This window comes from Onychostoma macrolepis, chromosome 23, assembly GCF_012432095.1.
Source record: "Onychostoma macrolepis isolate SWU-2019 chromosome 23, ASM1243209v1, whole genome shotgun sequence".
In the NCBI taxonomy this organism is placed as follows: domain Eukaryota; kingdom Metazoa; phylum Chordata; class Actinopteri; order Cypriniformes; family Cyprinidae; genus Onychostoma; species Onychostoma macrolepis.
The window spans coordinates 12,179,527-12,197,999 of record NC_081177.1 but is presented as its reverse complement, the minus strand read 5'-3'; the positions used below and the strand labels follow the sequence as shown (position 1 = coordinate 12,197,999).

At 36.8% G+C, this 18,473-nt stretch overlaps 1 protein-coding gene across 4 annotated transcripts in view; it reads right to left on the bottom strand.

The window, feature by feature from the left end:
- clstn1 (calsyntenin 1) overlaps window positions 1-18,200 on the bottom strand; it is a 39,900-nt gene extending 21,700 nt beyond the window's left edge. For all 4 annotated transcript variants that reach the window (XM_058764454.1, XM_058764456.1, XM_058764455.1 and 1 more), the window contains exons 1-2: window positions 17,908-18,200; window positions 2,190-2,312 (exon numbers count right to left, since the gene is read on the bottom strand). In XM_058764454.1, coding sequence (XP_058620437.1) covers window positions 2,190-2,312; window positions 17,908-17,989 — 205 coding nt within the window. In that variant the 5' untranslated portion in view covers window positions 17,990-18,200. The remainder of the gene's footprint in view (window positions 1-2,189; window positions 2,313-17,907) is intronic.
- Between the last annotated feature and the right edge of the window lie 273 nt (window positions 18,201-18,473).

Sequence of the window (18,473 nt, the reverse complement as noted above, 5' to 3'; positions counted from 1 at the left end):
TCACTGCTGGCTCACACAAACAAAGCTTACTGAAATGATTGCTTATGAACCATCAGAGGAATTATATATTTATGAGGTGCTGCGGCACCTTCACCGATGAGATTATCAGTGAAAAATGACCTAAATGCTTTGATATTTATACAAATAACTCAAGGTAAACTACATTAGTGCATGCGGACCAATCTTTCTCCCAAATGTTTGCCACTAATTTGATAGCAGTGTCCCATATTCAGGGAGCACCAGGAGAATAACAAGGACTGCTACTAAAACCGTGAGAAAAGAGGGAGTGCGTTGACAATGGACCACTGCATAAAGAGATTTGAAACGAGGTCAAAGTAAATCTCTAAGTGATTAAAAATGGCTAGAGCCAATGCTAGGGCTGCACATTCCCTCTCTCAGGAAACAAGCCGAGTAAGAAAAAATTTCATTGATCTTGATATCAGAAGAGCTCTAGAAGTCTGGCGACCAGCTGCTTGGCGAACGAGAGAGGCAATTTAAAAAAGTGATGGGTTTATGGACTGCCTATCTTCAACTGTACTGATTAAATATGAACTTATTACTCCAACATGCTTAAAAATACCTCAATTGGATCTGCTAACATCTTATCTCCAATATGTGGAAAAAAGATAAGGGAGAAGCAGCACACCACCAACATCCAACATCCATAACTCGCACCTGGACTTTATAATCAGTGGAACTCAGTGTTTTACATATTCAGTTTTGCATTACATTTACTGCTAAATGTCTAGGGACACAAGCAAATATAAACTCAAGGAGCATAAAGTAGTCCATGGAGAAACAAACAGCCCCATTAACCTAGAGCATTAGAGACTGCAAGAATATCTACAAACCTAATTACCATCAAGAGCTCACTTCACCAATCATATCACTACATTATAACAAGTTTAACTGCAGGCTGATGATATTAGGCCTTTTATTCAAAATGTAATTATGGTTTGTTATAGAGCTATTTTAAGGTTTAATTGACAAGTTCTGAGTAAGAAAGCTTTGTCATATCATCAATACATTATCAAACTAAAGAACCAAGAGTCCAGAGCAAGAGAAAAATCATTCAAAACAAATTCACAAAGGACTTTTATTATGGCTCCTAGATAAACTAAATGGAAGCCAACTGATATTCAAAAAGATAAAGGTTACCTTTAGAAATATTCTGCTGACTTTTCATTGAAAACATGAATAACAGTATTTCATCATAATACGCCCTCAATTGACAGCTTTAATAACTGGAGACAAATCAGGTGCGTATACTCCAGTCATCAATGCAACAAACTTCTAATGATAAAAATGAAAATTCTGTCAATATTTGTCTCCCTCATGTTGTTCTAAACTTGTAAGACTCCTTATTTGTATAAGGTGAATTTTTAAATATTATCCTGCTCGCTCTTCTTCACATAATGTAAGTGAATGGAGAGCGAGGCTGCCAAAGTCCAATATGACACAAAAAATTGCCATAAAAGTGGTGACAATAAAAGCATCACACAAGGTTTGATGTCAACGATAATGTTTGGTCACATGACAAACAAGAACCAATGGTGTTTCAAATCAATTAATTTCAAAAATCTACTAGTTCCCTGGTATTTTGATTTGAGAGCCAAAGCAAATCTATTTTACTTTAGTATCATTGATATACTATTATAGATTTTGTTAATATTTTAAACTAGACTTTAATTTATATTTTGTTTACATTTTAATTTGAGTTTAATTTGTTGTGCGTGTTGTAAATATTTTTTATTAAGCTTCTTTTTAGGTTTTAATTATTTTAGTATTTCAACAAACTAAACGAAAATGAAAAATGTTGCATTGCTGAAACAAAAGTTTTTATATTGCATTTCATCTCAGTTTTTTTTTTCTTCAAATAATGGAAATGTTTTATTGATAACTCTGTAGCAAGGGGGAAATTTTCAATAAATAATGACTGAAACTTTTCTAATCGTCTCACAAAGCTATTTTGGCTTGAAAAGTCTTGGAATAAAACGCATGCTTTTTGTTAATTCCCATTCACTTTCATTACATAGAAAAGCACCCCTAAGAAAAAAAAAATCCTTTTTATGGAAGAAATGATGACAGAAGTTTCATTTTTAGGCAAAATATCTCTTTATGGTTTGGAAAGCATGAGGAAGCAAAATGGCTGGCAGCCTCATCTGAGACCAGAAGATGGAGGATCTTACCTGCATAGCGCAACGGGGCATCTTTATCCAAGGCTATCAGCGGAGGGTCCAAGAGAACTTTGTCGTCATTTTCCGTTACGATACCATGATATGTGGTTTCAATCCATGGCTTGTGCTTATTTACTGTTGAAAAGAAAAAACAGGAAAGTAGTTTATTTTTTTGCTGAATAAAACCAAGCCCAGACAACAACCAATTATTTTGGTTTTCCGTGAGAATGCACTATGTGTCAGCACAACTGTACGCCAGCTTAAAGCCAGAGCGCAAAATCACACACTGACTAGTGCGCAGTGGCATTTGCCGCCTCTGTTTATTCGAGCTGAGAGCACGCCGAAGCTCAGCAGCTCATTAGTGTTGACTGAAGGCTTTGAGCTCTGAAAGCGAGAGGACAGATGCACTGTGCTTTAGCTTCAGACTGCAGAAACACTGCAGTAGCAGCAGCAGCGGTGTCTGGATGCAGAGGTTGATGTGAAGGGCAGATTGCTCTCTTCAACGGCTGATCAGTGCCTGTACCCGAAATGTGAGTACATCAGCAGTTGCTGGGCGAAAGGGGATACTCCTGCAGTGCTGATCTCATTGTGTGCAGACCTGACAGTGAAGCAGCGGCAGGAAGCAGGAGGCCGCAGGGAAACAAAATGAGCTCAGCAGACTGATGTCGTCAACTGCGGGGTCCATCACGAGGCTGTCTGACTGAATCAGCTGTTGAGAAACACACCTTTCAAAACCTAGCGAAAGACATAGGTCTTCAGGGAGCACTTAGCCGATCTTATAAAACAGTTATGGTATTGGATACTAATTGAACAATACCTGTTCACTAGTTACTGTGCATATTGTTTATTTTTCATGTCAGGGACTAGATCTACTAACTGTACCAAAGTATGGAATTTGAGTAAAATACACAAATTACATTTATTACATAATAAAAATATTAAGTACACAATTCTCATGAAAATCATTATGTATATAGAAAAATCTTAAATAAATAAATATAATTACTTATTTATATTTTTAAATAGTTTTTTATATGAATAAGTCTCGTTTTTGTCATTTATCTTTAAAGTAATTGTACAGCATACCTAAAAAAAAATGTCATGACGGTGAGAAAATAATACAATTTTCACTGATATGCACTGATAATATCAACTCAAAGTAAAGAGATTCACCCAAAAAGACAACATTTTTGTAATATATTTTTAGGTATGCATTAAAATTAACAACATTAAAAAATTTCATATTTTTTATATTTATTATTTTTATTATGTGATAAATGTATACATTTACTTTACTTTTGTACTTTGGTACTGCTAATATCATTAGCTACTTTATGAAAAATGTGTTTCTTATCATTTATAAATCACTTTGGATAAAAAACACCTGCTAAATGAATAAATGTAAATGTCTGTAGTTATATGAAAATATACACCGACTAAAAAATATCTTATGTCAGCTCATCACTCAATCCAAACATTAAATCTATAAATCTTGTGCATGTAAATTCTTCAACATCCTCTGTGCTAACAGCTCCCATCCCTTATACTGCTCAGAAAATTGCTGTCTGAAAATATCTGCGCGGTGTGCAGCAGCTGGAGCGAAAACGGATGATTTATTGGCTTCAGCGTGGTTTCTGTGCACCGGCGTCTTCCGACTCACCCCGCAGGCAGAAGCCTGATCAGTGACACTAATTGAAGGATATAACCTCCACAGCAATAACACCATAATGCTCACCTCTGTTCATATTACACGCCACATCCAATTTCACACCTTCTGGAAAACTGTATGCTTGACAGAACTGTCGCTTCATTTTCATGTTTCTTTACCCTGTTAATTTTCAGCTGCAATATATTTGAGATTTAAAACTGTGCAGGGTTCAAGAACTGACAAATGTACGTGTCTATCAACGCTACAAACACATGATGCATGATTCTAATGCTGTACTCAGTACAAACAGAGCTGGGGGGAAGCCCAGGACTTGGTATTGTCTGTGAAATTTGTGATCTGGCTCATAAATCGTCCAAGCAAAGCGGGCTCACGTGACCTAAGGGTATTGCTGCTGCTGCTGGTTGTCTGTGGACAGATTGTCAGACCAGACTACCCAGATAATCTGCTTTAAAATCCCAGGTTTATAAAACCTTAAGAGCCGAGGTAAGTCACATGCTTAAAGGGCAAACTGGGACATAATGCTACTAATAAAGAGAACAAGATCAGAACATAAACATTGTTTTCCTCACTTAGATGTGATTTTTTTTAAAGAAGTTTCATTACCAAGTACTGTACATATAGATTCAGTGTGGCAACAAGACTACCATTCAAAATTATGTTCTTTAGAACTTTCTATACATCGAAGAATACTGAAGAAGAATGTATCATGATTTCCACACAAAAATACTAAGCAGCATAACTATTTTCAGCATTGATAATAAGAAGAAATGTTTCTTGAGCAACAAATCAGCATATTAAAATTAATTTTTGAAGGATCGTGTGACACTGGAGACTGGAGTAATAATGCTGAAAATTCAGGAATAAATGAATAAATATTACATTTTAAAATATATTACAACAGAAAACTATTTCAAAATATTTCACTGTTTTTGTTATATTTTTGAACCAATAAATCTTGCTTTGGTAAGTATAAGAGACTTCTTTCTAAAACATTAAAACATCTTATCAACCTCCATTTGAACAGAAAAATCATTTTCAAATACTGTATATTGAATGTTGAATGGAAACACCAGAATATTAATAAAACTACCAAAATAAGCTTTTTTTTTTAAATATATACACTCACATGCCATGACAAGTCATGCGACTATAAATCACTTATAGTTAAAAAATTAGTTATTTTGGTCATTCTGAAATGCAGAATCCAAAACCGGTCATCCGCCAACTATAAGCAAACATAAAGCACACTCAAAAGTGTTTGTATTTTATTATATTTGATAACAACAGAGCCACAGTGACTACAACATACTGTAGTAAGTGGCTACAATGTACATTTCTTTTTTCTTTTTCCCTGAAAGTTATGATTTTTCTTTCTTTCTTTTAACACATGGGATGGAAAACAATTACATTTTTCTGATAATTCAATTGGCGAATTAAATAGAAACATCTTTTTTTTAATTATGGACCATAAATATGGCTCTGCCTCTGGCTCCTCAGTAGGGCTGCTCGGAAACAACACTGCACTATTTGAAAATGCCTTAAGCCTCACTAAGTAATAGAAAGTAAATCAAAGCAGCAACATGGGACATTTGTAGCTGAGTGGTCAAACACTCGAGGTTAATCTGGGTTTAAACCGACAAAGAACTGTTTGTACTCACAAACCCTTCTGCTGAAGAACAAATATACTGATAACACTGTTATCATCACATATTAACATACAAAGAGATAGGCAACTCATCACCAAAAACCTGCTCACAAACAGGCAACAAAGTGTAAATTATAGGGATGCTCCATGGACAACTAGACAATTTAATGAATGAGTCTTTTCTGAAATGTTTTGGTACATCTCAATAAGGGTCCTTGAGACCTCTTGGAGCGCGTTCAGCCATGGCATTGATCCCAGCCAGAGAAAACCACTAAACACAGCAGCCAAACACCTGCTAAACACTGGCCACACTCCCACACACACTCATATAACATATGGCGCACACATCACTCCTTCTCTTACCAAAAACACATTTATCAATCAAACGGCAATTATTTTCTTCTTTAAACTTCCTTGAAGCCCTTAATGAACCATTAAAAACAGCTTATGTTTGAAAAGCCCACACTGATGTCTGGTGTGCATCATTATAAACTGAACAAGTGGGTATCAAAGAGGTAGGGCTGCTTACCAGGCTGGCGGAGAATGAATCTGATTATTGAAGGAGCTCTGATGTGGTTGATATCATTTCTGAGCGCCCTGCGGCTCTGGAACAAGGCAAGCGTTTGGGATGGCAGGCAGCCAGTTGGCTGTTTTTACTTGCATTTTGCATAGAAGCACTTTAAATCCTTGCACAGCAGCAACACAATGCAACTGTTGCGACAAAAGTAACGCATAGAACTGTTTGATAAATAGGCTACAATGATGACAACACACCAAAAATACAATTTCATAATGACAGCAGTCAAATAGTGGAGTGTTGAGACTAGTGGTTAAAGGCTACAGGTCGCTATAGACGGACACATACTCAGTTTTGTTGATGTCTGAAGAGGTTGTTACAGCATAGAGTTTTATCCATGAAAGCTATGCAAATCAATGTTATGTAACTGGTGCATTAGAGCAATACTGACACTTGAGCACAGTGGAGTAAATATGTACTCAGAGATCACCGTTCAATACATTTTCATTCAGAATGATTCATCAAAAGCAGGCTAAAAGCGTAGTAAAATGTTTATTTACAGTCTAAACATTTTTTTTTTTAAAGCTAAAGCAGATTGGAACAGAAAAGAGAGTAAAAATAGAACAGAATAGAATAGAAATATCATTATTATATTTGTCAAATTTTATACAAATAAAATTAACTTATATCAACTTTAATATATAACATATTAAAGGGGGCATAACACACACAGTTCCACCCAATCTCATGTTAATCTTGAGTACCTATAGAGTAGTACTGCATCCTTCATATCTCCAAAAAGTTTTTAGTTTGATCATATCTATAAAAGAAAGATAAGGCTTTACGATCTCTCCGAAAAAAGCCGAGCTCCTGGAGGCGCGCTGTGGGCGGAGCTAAAGAGTGACGAGCACTTGAGCGCCGATTGAAAACAAAACACAGACGTTTGATGCCGTTTCACTTACCGTCTGCAGTTCTGAATTATGAGCGGGATCTTTTATAGCTGGGACCGCTCCATCTTTCAGTATCAAACGATGTGCAAATCCAGCGTCGAACTGGGCCTTGTTTATAAAACATTCATCAACAAACACACTTGAGAAACTCCGTTGCTGCCTCGGAAAAACAAACTGCATCCACTGTTTACGTAACGCTGGGTTCTTCGGGAAGCTGAACAAGGTTATCTTTCCCTCATAAACAAAAACACACTTCTTTGGAGACATTCTTCCCGAGCGAGTCCCGTGCAGTGCAGCCAAATGAAGCGCATTGATGGGCTCCTTTTGCTCTCGCGCAGGTCGATGTGTGCACGGGCGCGCTCTTCCGGGAGAAACGCCCATATAAGGAGTTCCAGCCTTCATTACGTCAGGAAGAGCCATGACTGAAAAAAAAACTTTCCGAAACTTGTACGAACCTGGAAGTAAGAGTTTTGGCACAGAAATACTCTGTCATACTTCCAATTAGCATGAGAATCCAACTGTTTCACAGTGTAAACAACTCTGAATGCATGAAACAGCATTGTACCCCCCCCCCCCATTTAATAATAATAATTTTTATATTATTATTATATCAGTTGTTTTAAAATTCGATTGGGTGACATCAGAATTATAGCACATAAATTACCCTTTATCTACAGAACATGATCATTAGAGTAAGAGCACCTACTTTTAACAGTTGCAGACAATAATATTTGTATTTGACATGCACAAACCGTTTGCCACCATCCATTCTCCAGATTACAGTCATTTGGATAATATCCGCAAATTAAGCCATTTAGCCATAATCAAATCTTTTGAATGCTAGCAGGCACAAATTAGAGGCTAATGATGCAGCAGAGTGAGGAAACACAGTTGGCCTGGAGCTGCCTCCATCCCAGCAGCACCCAAGATTAGGAGATATACTAAAATACTAAAGAACCTCAGACTAACTGGGTCCTGTGAGTGCGTGTTTTTTGCATGCATGTCTAAAGGGATAAATAAACCCTGTATGTCACTCTAAAGCAGAGGCATCCGGAACAAGCCAGAGGCTTTATATCCAAATACATTCCAAGATACATATTGGAGTTGGCAAGCAGAGAATCGCCTAGTCACAGTCTTTTACATGCTTTATCCAGCACAGCCATCCAGTCAGATTGCGTCACTGTGACCGGATAGGATGCAGACCATGTGCAGCTATCGCTACGTTATCTGATCGATGACAAATATTATTACAAGGGCTCTGGTCAGACAGCATGTGCCGAGCGCAGATGGGGGGTCTGGGTCAGGCACTATTGTGCTATGCCTGGCATGCAATCCTGTTAGCCATCATGTAAACCCACTGACACCTAATCCCATAATGAGATGCTCCTGTTTCATTCACTTACAAGGTCACAGACTTGTACGACTTTACAAAGTACTGTGGTGTGTCACATATGCTCGAGCCAAAAGTTTACAGTAAGACGGCTGTAAGAACGCACTGCTGACTTACGCTCACTCACAACAGATCATTTTGATTTCTCACTTTTTTTGGAAAAAGATTCACATTGTTATTGAGACATATTTCAACATTAATAGACATTGTTTAGGGAAAGGTCCAGATAAATTCCAGCTTTGCCATTACAGGAATACATTTTATTTTAAAATGCATCAAAATAGAAAATAGTTATTTTAAATTGTAATAATATTTCTCAATATTTTTATTTTTACTCTATTTTTTGATTAAATAACTGTTGAATGGTAGTGTACAATTAGAAAATACTTATGAAAAATGTAAACAAGTAGAAAAATTGTTATCTGATTGAAAATTAAATAAAATTACATACAACTGGTCAACTAATTAACCCAATAAATTGCATTTATCAATATTTGTCAAGAAAACTCGGTAACACTTTATTTTAAGGTCAAATTCTTACTATTAACAAACCATTAACTGCAACGTTTGCCTCAAACTCATAATTGTCTGCTTATTAATAGTTAGTAAGGTAGTTGTTAACTTGACTTTTTTACTTTTGACTTATGACTTTACGACTTGTTAAGTTTAGGTATTAGATAGGATAAGGGACGTAGTACTAATAAACAGCCAATATGTTTATAATTGGCATGCTAATAAGCATCTAGTTAATAGTGAGAGAGAACTGGTCCCTATACTAAAGTGTTACCGAAAACTCTTCAAATGCAGATCATTTAAAGTCATTATTATGACTGACGAAAACATATAATAGACGTTAAAAACAGTGGCTTTAGATTTTAGTAAATATATTGTTCACATCGATATCATTGAACACAAGCCTATCAATCTTCCTTTGCAGTTGCTAAAATTTAATTATACGGAAATTGTGACAGATTTGAGATATGACTTGTTGGGTGGTGGCACCCCAAAGGAAACCACTTTTTCCTGTAATTCTTCACACATGCATTACTCTACTGAAGAAAACGCTTGTTAGCCCTGTAATGGCAAACGGAAGCAAATTAATTAGCTGTTGGCTCAGTAATCCATGAGAAATTGTTTCTACTGCAGTCAAGCATAAAGCAATTAAGCAACATACTTTGTCCAGCCTAATTTTGACCATTATTTGACACGGGGGGGGGTTGGGGACACACTGGTGAATAGTGAGCGTGAGTCTTAAAATGGTGAGCGAGACCGAGTGATATTCTTGGAGCTCTGCATTAAACCGTCAGTCCTCCGAAACAATAGCAGAGTGTGAATGTGTGTTGGGTGCATTATGATTTGATTGATGAGGGGAGGCCAAAGGTTATGGTGTCAGCCATGCTTGTTCATCCATCTGCTAGAATTCAAGATCTGTAAAGACAGAATAGCCTGAATGCTTATATATATATATATATATATATGGCAACTGGGAAACAAAACCACATATAAGCCAAAATAATATCCACTACAGACAGTTAGAAATTGATATTCTAACTGTCTGTAGTGGATATTATTTTGGCTTATATGTGGTTTTGTTTCCCAGTTGCCATATATATAAGCATTCAGGCTATTCTGTCTTTACAGATCTGAGTTTTCCTCACTTCATCTGAAAGATCTTCAACACAAGCGTCCTCCTATGTCCTGTACTCATACAAGATGTTTAAATGGTTTAACAAGGGGTGGCTATTTCCGGTCAGTATGGCCCAGAAACCTTTTCATGACAGTGATCACACCCAGAGTGCGATCTACCGCAGCCTTCGTCAACTAACACCACAGACGCCTCCGTTCTCACCTCGAGTGCGAGCGAGCTGAGAGTTCTCGCAGAGCACACAGCTGCTTCACAATTCAAAGTCTATCGGTGGTAGTAAAAGATAACTACTGATCTACACCTCGGCAGACTTAAAAATGGATTTGCAGTTACTTCTGAAAGAGACTCAAAAAACAGCTCTCTTTCTGAAGCATCATCTGAAATTTGTTGCCGTGGTTTGACGTCTTTGCTGAGCAGACCCCATTCTCGTGTGAATAATGCAGGACAATGGGCCATCCTAAGATCTCAATACAATGGCCTGCTAGGAAACAAATCACTCAACGACTTAAACGACACCTACAGAACAACTGAGACGCCGTTTTGCAACATGAATACACAAATCATGAAGGCAGAATCCTATAATTCAATGCATGGCCCAGTTTTTTAGTCCAGACTAAAAAAAAAAACTAAACCTAAAATGATAGATTTAGGAGCCAAACTACATTTCAGCTGAAAAGTTATAAAATTTATTAAATTATAAAATAAATTGTATAAATCAAACTACCTTAAATTATAGGCCTACTACATTGTCTACATTTTAATATATAATATTTTAAAATATACATTTACATGATTTTTTTTAAATCTTAAAACATAAAATATGAATGTTTACAACAAAGACTAATTACTGAGTAAATCTGATACAAACTACTAATACACGAGCGAGTGTGAGTGCAGTTTTGTGAATCTTTTTGACTTACTAATCAACAGATTTGGTTCGTACGAGCCAATTGTTCTCTAATCGGACAGCACAGCTGCGCTGCGTTTATCATTGCGTACTGGAAAAGTCTTTAACAATACAATATCCGTTTCGTATGGGTGCCCAAAATTTTCCCTACGGTCACTAATATAGAATAATTTAAAATCATTGTCAAATTTTTATATTTTATCACATTTGCCTTGCACTTTAATCTCAGTCTTAAGTCCTGCAATGAAAATGGAAAGAAAATAGGTTGAAAAATGCCAAATTTAGTTTGCCATGACCAAAAGACATAACGACCATGTATAACCATTTAGCTCACCTATCATAATGACTCACCCAACAAATATTCTTAAGGATCATCATTGTGAATTTCTGAAGGGAGAATGAAGCGACTAAAGCCCAATTTATACTTCTGCGTTGAACCTACGCCGTAGCTCTGTGTTGTATGGCGTAACCTACGCCGTAGCCTGACGTGTACCTCTCCAAAATTCTAATAGCGCGTCAGTTCTACGCGGAACGCAAGCGCTTGGATTGGTCTGCTAGAACCCCTCCCTCCGTATGTAGTTTTGTGTGTTTATGTGCACTTTAATATATTTTAATGTTACACCTTCTTATTTAAAATAAAACAAAGCAAAGAACAAGTGTCTTATCATTTATTATACTACATCGCTTTATACATCACTAGTTGTCCGCGACAAACAATGTTGATCTGCCGTGGTACAAGTCCTTGTGCAGATTGAAAGAATGCCATCTTCTCCTGTTCCGTTGTGGTCTCCTTTTTGTAGTTTTAAATAATGATTTAATGATTTTATATTTATTTGCCACCGTCACGGCTATACTTCTCTGACGAGCTGCTTCTTTTTCGGCTTTTGCCGTGGTACTGCGGGTTACGCAAGCAACATGCCCTTGGACACTGCAGACTAGCGGTTTGCATGTGTTCTGCACATCGACGCGGACAACGGCGCAGTAGTGTTAAATGAAAACTGACGCATAGCCTACGCTATAAAGGCTACGGCGTAGGTCCGACGCAGAAGTATAAATCAGCCTTAATTCCCTTTACTACTTGAAATTCATTAGTACCAGGACTTCAAGGGATAGTTCACCCAAAAGTGAAAATTCTTTCATTATTTAGAAACTCTTGGTATGGTATTCTTGTGATCATTAAGGTTGAACTTATGTCACATCGACTAGGCTATTTTAACGATATCCTTACTACCTTTCTGGGCCTTAAAACGTGTCAGTTGTGTTGCTGTCTATGCAGGGTCACAAAACTCTCAAATTTCATCAAAAATATCTTAATTTGTCTTCCGAAGATGAACGAAGGTCTTACGGGAACGACATGAGGGCGAGTATTCAACTATCCCTTGAAACAAATTACAAGTTGGTCTAAAGTTGACAACCACTTAAATGTCTGTACACAAATTATAAAATAGCACTACTACCTGTTAAAATGGGCCTCATCAGTAAGGGAATCGATAGTTCATTGAGGTGTAAGACCCTGTAGAGAATCGTAAGGGAAATCTCCAGGCTCTACTGCCCAATAAATCTCTCTGTATGCACAGGGTTCATAGCCAAACCAAAGCAGGGGGTCAGTGTGTACTCAAGTATCTGTTTGTCCACCGGAGCAGTCGCAACAGAACAACAAGGCCCAGGCGTTTTCGGTGAGGGTGGGGGCAGGGCGTGTGAATGGTGTTCAATCACAGCTCAGTATGGAGCGCACAAAGGCCCAGTGAGAGTGAAAGTGAGCCGTAGCCATAGAACACAGAGCTGCTTTTCATGTCTCTGGAGGCCGGGCTGCACAGACCTCTATCCACAGGTAACACCTACTCTCTGGTTACCTGTTCCCATGGAGCTGTGGTGCTGACGCGATGAGGCACAGAATAGCAGAGGGACGCATTTATCAGGCTAAACAAAGAGCACAAACCCTGACAGACACTGAATGGATGGGCTCTCTTCAGAGCACTCAAGAGTGTGGACTGGGTTGACCTGAAATGTAAGCAGGTAATATTGTTATGGGTTGGGTTACTGTCCAAATAGGTTTCAATAGGGTCTACATTAAAGTCACAGTTTTAGGGCACTGAGGAATGCTCATTAATCTTTTGTTCCGTTTCTTCCTGACTGAGTGATCAAGAAATAGATTTATCTTTAAACCTTGAATAGTATCCATATACAGCTGAAGACATTATTCGTTGGTTATACTGAGCATTGATAGCAAACCTTTCATCCAGTTACAATGGTTAACTAGTTGTCATTTTTTATTATTTCTTAATATATTATATGTACACAGTATATAATAATATAATACCATAATATACATAGTAACGTATCAAATACTATATTTTATAATTAATTATCATGTATATACTAATTACAATTTTAGATTCAATTTATTCAGTCAGTAATTTTTTAAATACATTTTTACTTTTATTCAGAAAGAATGTATTAAATTAACCAAAAGTGACAGTAAAAATGTTTTATGTCGTCACTCAAGCTTTCTATTTTGAATAAATGCTGTTCTTTTAAACTTTCTATTTATTAATTAATACTGAGAAAATGTATCACGTTCTCCACAAACAAAGAAAGAATAAAAATGCAGCTTGCGTACAGATAAATTGCATTTTAAAATATTAAAACAGCAATACAGAATATTGCATTTTACAATACTGTATTTGAATCAAATAAAATGCAGCCTTGGTGACTTCTTTCAAAAACTTTTTAAACTTTAAAAAAAAAAAAAAAGTTTTTTAAAATGTACCGACCCCAGACTTTTGAATGGTAGTGTAATACTAAAATCCAACAAATTATTAAAAAAAAAATTATGTATACTTTGCACTTTAAGTTAACATCCCCTCTAAGAAACAGGTCTAATTGAGAACATTCTGAAATGTACAGGCTTTCAGTTTAGACCGATTAGTTCAAACAACTAGTCATTCAAACAACCAACCTTCTAATCGATTTCATAAATTTTAGCACATCCCAGAAAAAGATCTTCCATTACAATGAACAAACACACATTTTGGCCAGTATACTTCAAACGCACCATGTTGTTTTAGGAAGATCAACAATAGCAGTCAAGCGGCTACCATACGAGTCAAAGAGACAGACATAATATTCAGTACGTAATGACCTATTCTTGACAGAGTCAATTCAGCTCGCAAAGGGGCCAATGAAAATTACCACTGACTGCCCAGCCACCACGATGACTAAGGGCTGATTGTCTAAGAGAATTTCTGCCACGCTGTCTGCACTAAAAGTAAAAATGCAGCAATTTGTAAAAAAACAGATGAGCAATGCGTTGCTATCTGTTATGCTTGCAAAGTCTTTGGAATTCAAGATTGGTACATAAGTCAAATAATTCTGAGTTGCGTCTAACAGTGGGCGCATTGTGACGTGCTTATTGCGGCACGTGGCTCTGAGCTCTCGGCCAAGAGACCCTTTGTTTCCCAGAGTACAAATTCCATGAATAAACAGCAAAACATATGACACTTTCAGTTCTCGATCATTAAACAACTGCAATTGACAGGGCGACGAACACGAAAGAGAAACTAAAATGACCAAAAAACAAAAGCATGATAATAATTCATAAATGAATGAGCCGAATGCTTTCAAAAGACTTCAAATAAATACAAAAAGCCTAAAAGTAATTAAGTTCTAGCAGTGTGCATCAACAACAGTCCCTGTGCGTTCCCTGCTTTACCGTGAGGAACAATGAGTCCAATACCTCCTCCTGAGAGAAAGTCTGCTCGGGCTTATTTTATCCATCCTCAATACTGTGTGTATTCTCTTCCCACTGTTCACTGATTTAATGGGCTCTCTAAAATTCCTACATCGAAGCAGAGAGCTGCTAATGGACGTCTAGCTATCTGTAAAACCAACACATCAAAAGTGTTCTATTCCTATGGGAAGACTCCTGAGAGATTATCCATCAAGCCATCTGTAAGTTAAGACATTCTGCTACAGGATTCACTTTGCTGAAACAGGCAAAACATTTGACCGGGGGACACTGGAGTCAAACAAGCAGCTGTTTATACAAAATCTTCTGCGATCTGAAATGTTGTGATCCGCTTAGGGGGATCTACAAGTAGCTATGAAATGAATATTCATCTCTATTTTACCCTAACTTGTGAAAGTCTAATCAGACAAATGTTTTATAAAGTTTGTTCCAATTGAACAACCATCTGTCACTAGAAGCCATATTTTAGAAATAAATCACTGTTATAAGCTGCAGTAGAAAGTAAGATTCTCTGGTAACTTTCCAAAGATTTTTTACTGAATCTTTATTATTACATCAGTTAAATAAAAGAAAATCCCTTCACACCTTTTAAAAAGTAAAAGAAACCGCTTTGTGAGCACAGCTTGAATTAATGCATTAATTAACCTCTCACCATTCATCAGAAACAAAAAAAAATAATACAATTTGGAAGCCTTTTGAGTAGTTTTATATGTAAACTGTAAAAATATCCACTAAATGAATGCAATGTTACTTTGGAGATCCCTAGACGTCTTGTGATCGTTTGCAGGGGTGTGTAATTTGGTGTGAAGGTGGGGTTTTCACTCAACTGATAACAGCAGGGAAGTGAGCAGGTGTGTTTAAACAAAGCTAGTCAAACTCAAAAGAGAACCTGTCAAATGAATCAAGGGTAATAAAGTTATCCAAGGCTGATAAATACTAAGTGAGGCATGGTAATAATCTGTTGAGGTGTGAATACACAGACTCTGTAAAAGAGAAAATGGAGGACTTTACTCACCTGTGAATTATAGACAAATCACAAGTGCTACTCTAAATAGTGACACATTTTTTTTGGCTGTCAAGCAATCACAATTTTCCAGTGATGAAAAGCTAGCAAAATTCACAGATCCAAAGAGTACTTTAGTACAGTAATAATAATCAGAAGGTATAAATTGTTTAGGGATTGTACAAAATGATTTCAATTTTGTCTCTAAACTTATAAAACACGCCAAGTTGAAAACATTTTTGGTAAAGCAAGGAAACCAATTGTTCTTAACCAAAAATGGGTTGCAGGTCTGTTCTGAAAAAAGTTGGATGAAGATGTTTTTTTGTTTGTTTATTTTTTTAAAGAGAAGAAAATGTCTCAAATTATTTGATGTTGACATCAATGCCTCTGCATTAAAATACCGTTGAGTTTGATTGGACGCGAAGTCTCTAGTCCCTGGTATGGATAATACAAATGCAATATTTGTCCCAATGTCTGGTAAACCACTCTTTGGTTGTTGTTTATGAATTTGCATAGTTTTACTATTCAGCTAATGTCATGTTAATAATTTTTCCTATTGTTGTCCCTATGAAGGTCATGTTAATACTAATGCATTCAATATTTGATATCAATGACTGATGTACTTGGGTTGGTTCATTACTTGATTCAAAATGTTAAATATTTGAAAACCACAGATCAAACTATTAAAAAAAGTTGCAAAAGTCAAGATGGTCACATGCACATCAAAAGTTAAGTTATAAATTAAGTCTCAACCCAAAATTGCACCACAGTTATAAAACAATTAGATAATTATCTCATATGTTAATGGCCTCAGGCCATGGATTCCCAGCTGCCTCACATGGCAACAACATAATGACTGACAATTATTAGCAACCTATTAATGAATGATGATATCCAAGATTTGATTGTATATGGGTCAATGACAAACAAGGATGGGATACCCAAGATAAAAAAGGAGCAATATTTAAAATTCTTGTTTTTTTAAATATGCTGCAAGACCTTAGAAATGTAATCATTGTATTCGTGTTTGTTTCACATTTTTTTCTGTTTTCAACAAACAAATTCACATAATGACTCCAAATATGTCAAGTGGTGTAACCATCTTACAATTTTAGCACTCAAATTGTTTCCTTGCACCTTAAACACTCAATGTACAAAACAACTGACAATTCTGACTTTGCCTCTCAAAAAATAAAACATAAAAATAACTTATAAATTAGGAAACTGAAAAAAAAAGTCATTTTGCAGTGTATTTTTGTATATCATAGGCTATATGATAATTAGACAACAAAAAAGTACACTTCATTGGCCCATGTAAACAAACAAACAAACAAACAAAGTAAATGTTTGTTAAATGTTTTTAAATGGTAAATTTCTTTCATAACATCCACATATTAAGTTTTGTACCTTTGTACTTGTACCTTTAAGAATAATAAACAAGGTAACTAACTGCACAAAAGGATATTTATGGAAAGGCAGCGTTTCACAAGCAAATGTTTCGCACATCTAGCCGTGTGTGTGTGTGTGTGTGTGTGTGTGTGACATTGCTGTAATATGTCTGCGCGTGCACCTGCAGCGATGTCCTTCAGTCATATTTAGCTGCGTGCGAGCCATTTCAAAGATGAATTTTTAAAACCAGACCACATAGTATTCCCAGAGGATCTGCAATGCGGTCTGCACATAGGTGTATATATAACTACGTTAGTATACAAATTACAAACAACTTAGTTATCGGCTAAAACGCCACAACCTGCAGATGAGAATGGAGTAGAAATCAAGCACACGGGTTTGATTCCCAAGCAATGTAACGTTACTCTGTACAAATAGCTGTAGGCTAAAGTCTTGGCCACGGGGTGTTGGCACATAAGACTGTTGTGTTAAAGGATTGACACTCAAAAATAGCTGTCAAGTGAAGCGGAACCGTAAGGGAGAGTTGGACATTTCACAGCTGACAGGCCACGGCAATTATTTCATCACATCTTTTCAGTATGAGACGGGAAATTAGAGCAGAGATTGATTTTTAATAAACTGCGATGTACGGCGATACCGCTGGACGCAACATCCACACACTGAGACTGAGCGATTATTTCAGATCATTGTCAAGAACCCTTGACCGAGGAGGATACTTACGCGCACATTGATAACCTTTAAAAATCATTATTTTTAATTTTTTTATTATAATTAACGTTCGCATACCAGAAAAATACACATTTACATATTAACATTTTCATTAACATGAGGAAATAAAAATCTTACCTTTGGCTGCCTCCACCGCGCATAATAGTCCTAAAAGCAGACCGACTGCAGAAGCGAAAGGTTTCACCCCACGGATCCGCATCCCGTCTTCGTTATAAAAACAGCGAACGATTTAAACAATGTTATTCTGTCTCCTCTCGCCCGGTAAAATCTGATTTAGCTTAGTGTTGCAAAAATATCCAGAGGATGTATATCTCGGATTAGTGCGGTAGTTTTAAGATGGCTGCCGCCACCGCCGTTCAGCTCTCTTCTCTTTCAATCACCGTTCAGTCTCTCTCTCGCGCTCCGCAGCTGCATCCAACGGGAGCGGTGACGGGCTGACGTCACGACTGTTATTGTGGGAGTGCGAGCCGCCCGCTTTGCCCTTTGCATAGTCAACCTCAGAAAGAGACAGAGAGATGGTGTGGATTGAAAAGATGCGGTGTGTAAAACACTGTGTTCTCCAATCCTTTACTGCTTAATCCACCGTGATTATTATGGTTTAGTGTCAACACCCGAGTTAGCTTGCATGAGGGTGTCAACTTTGCTACTTTACATCCATCTTTTGACGTTTTAATATATTATAG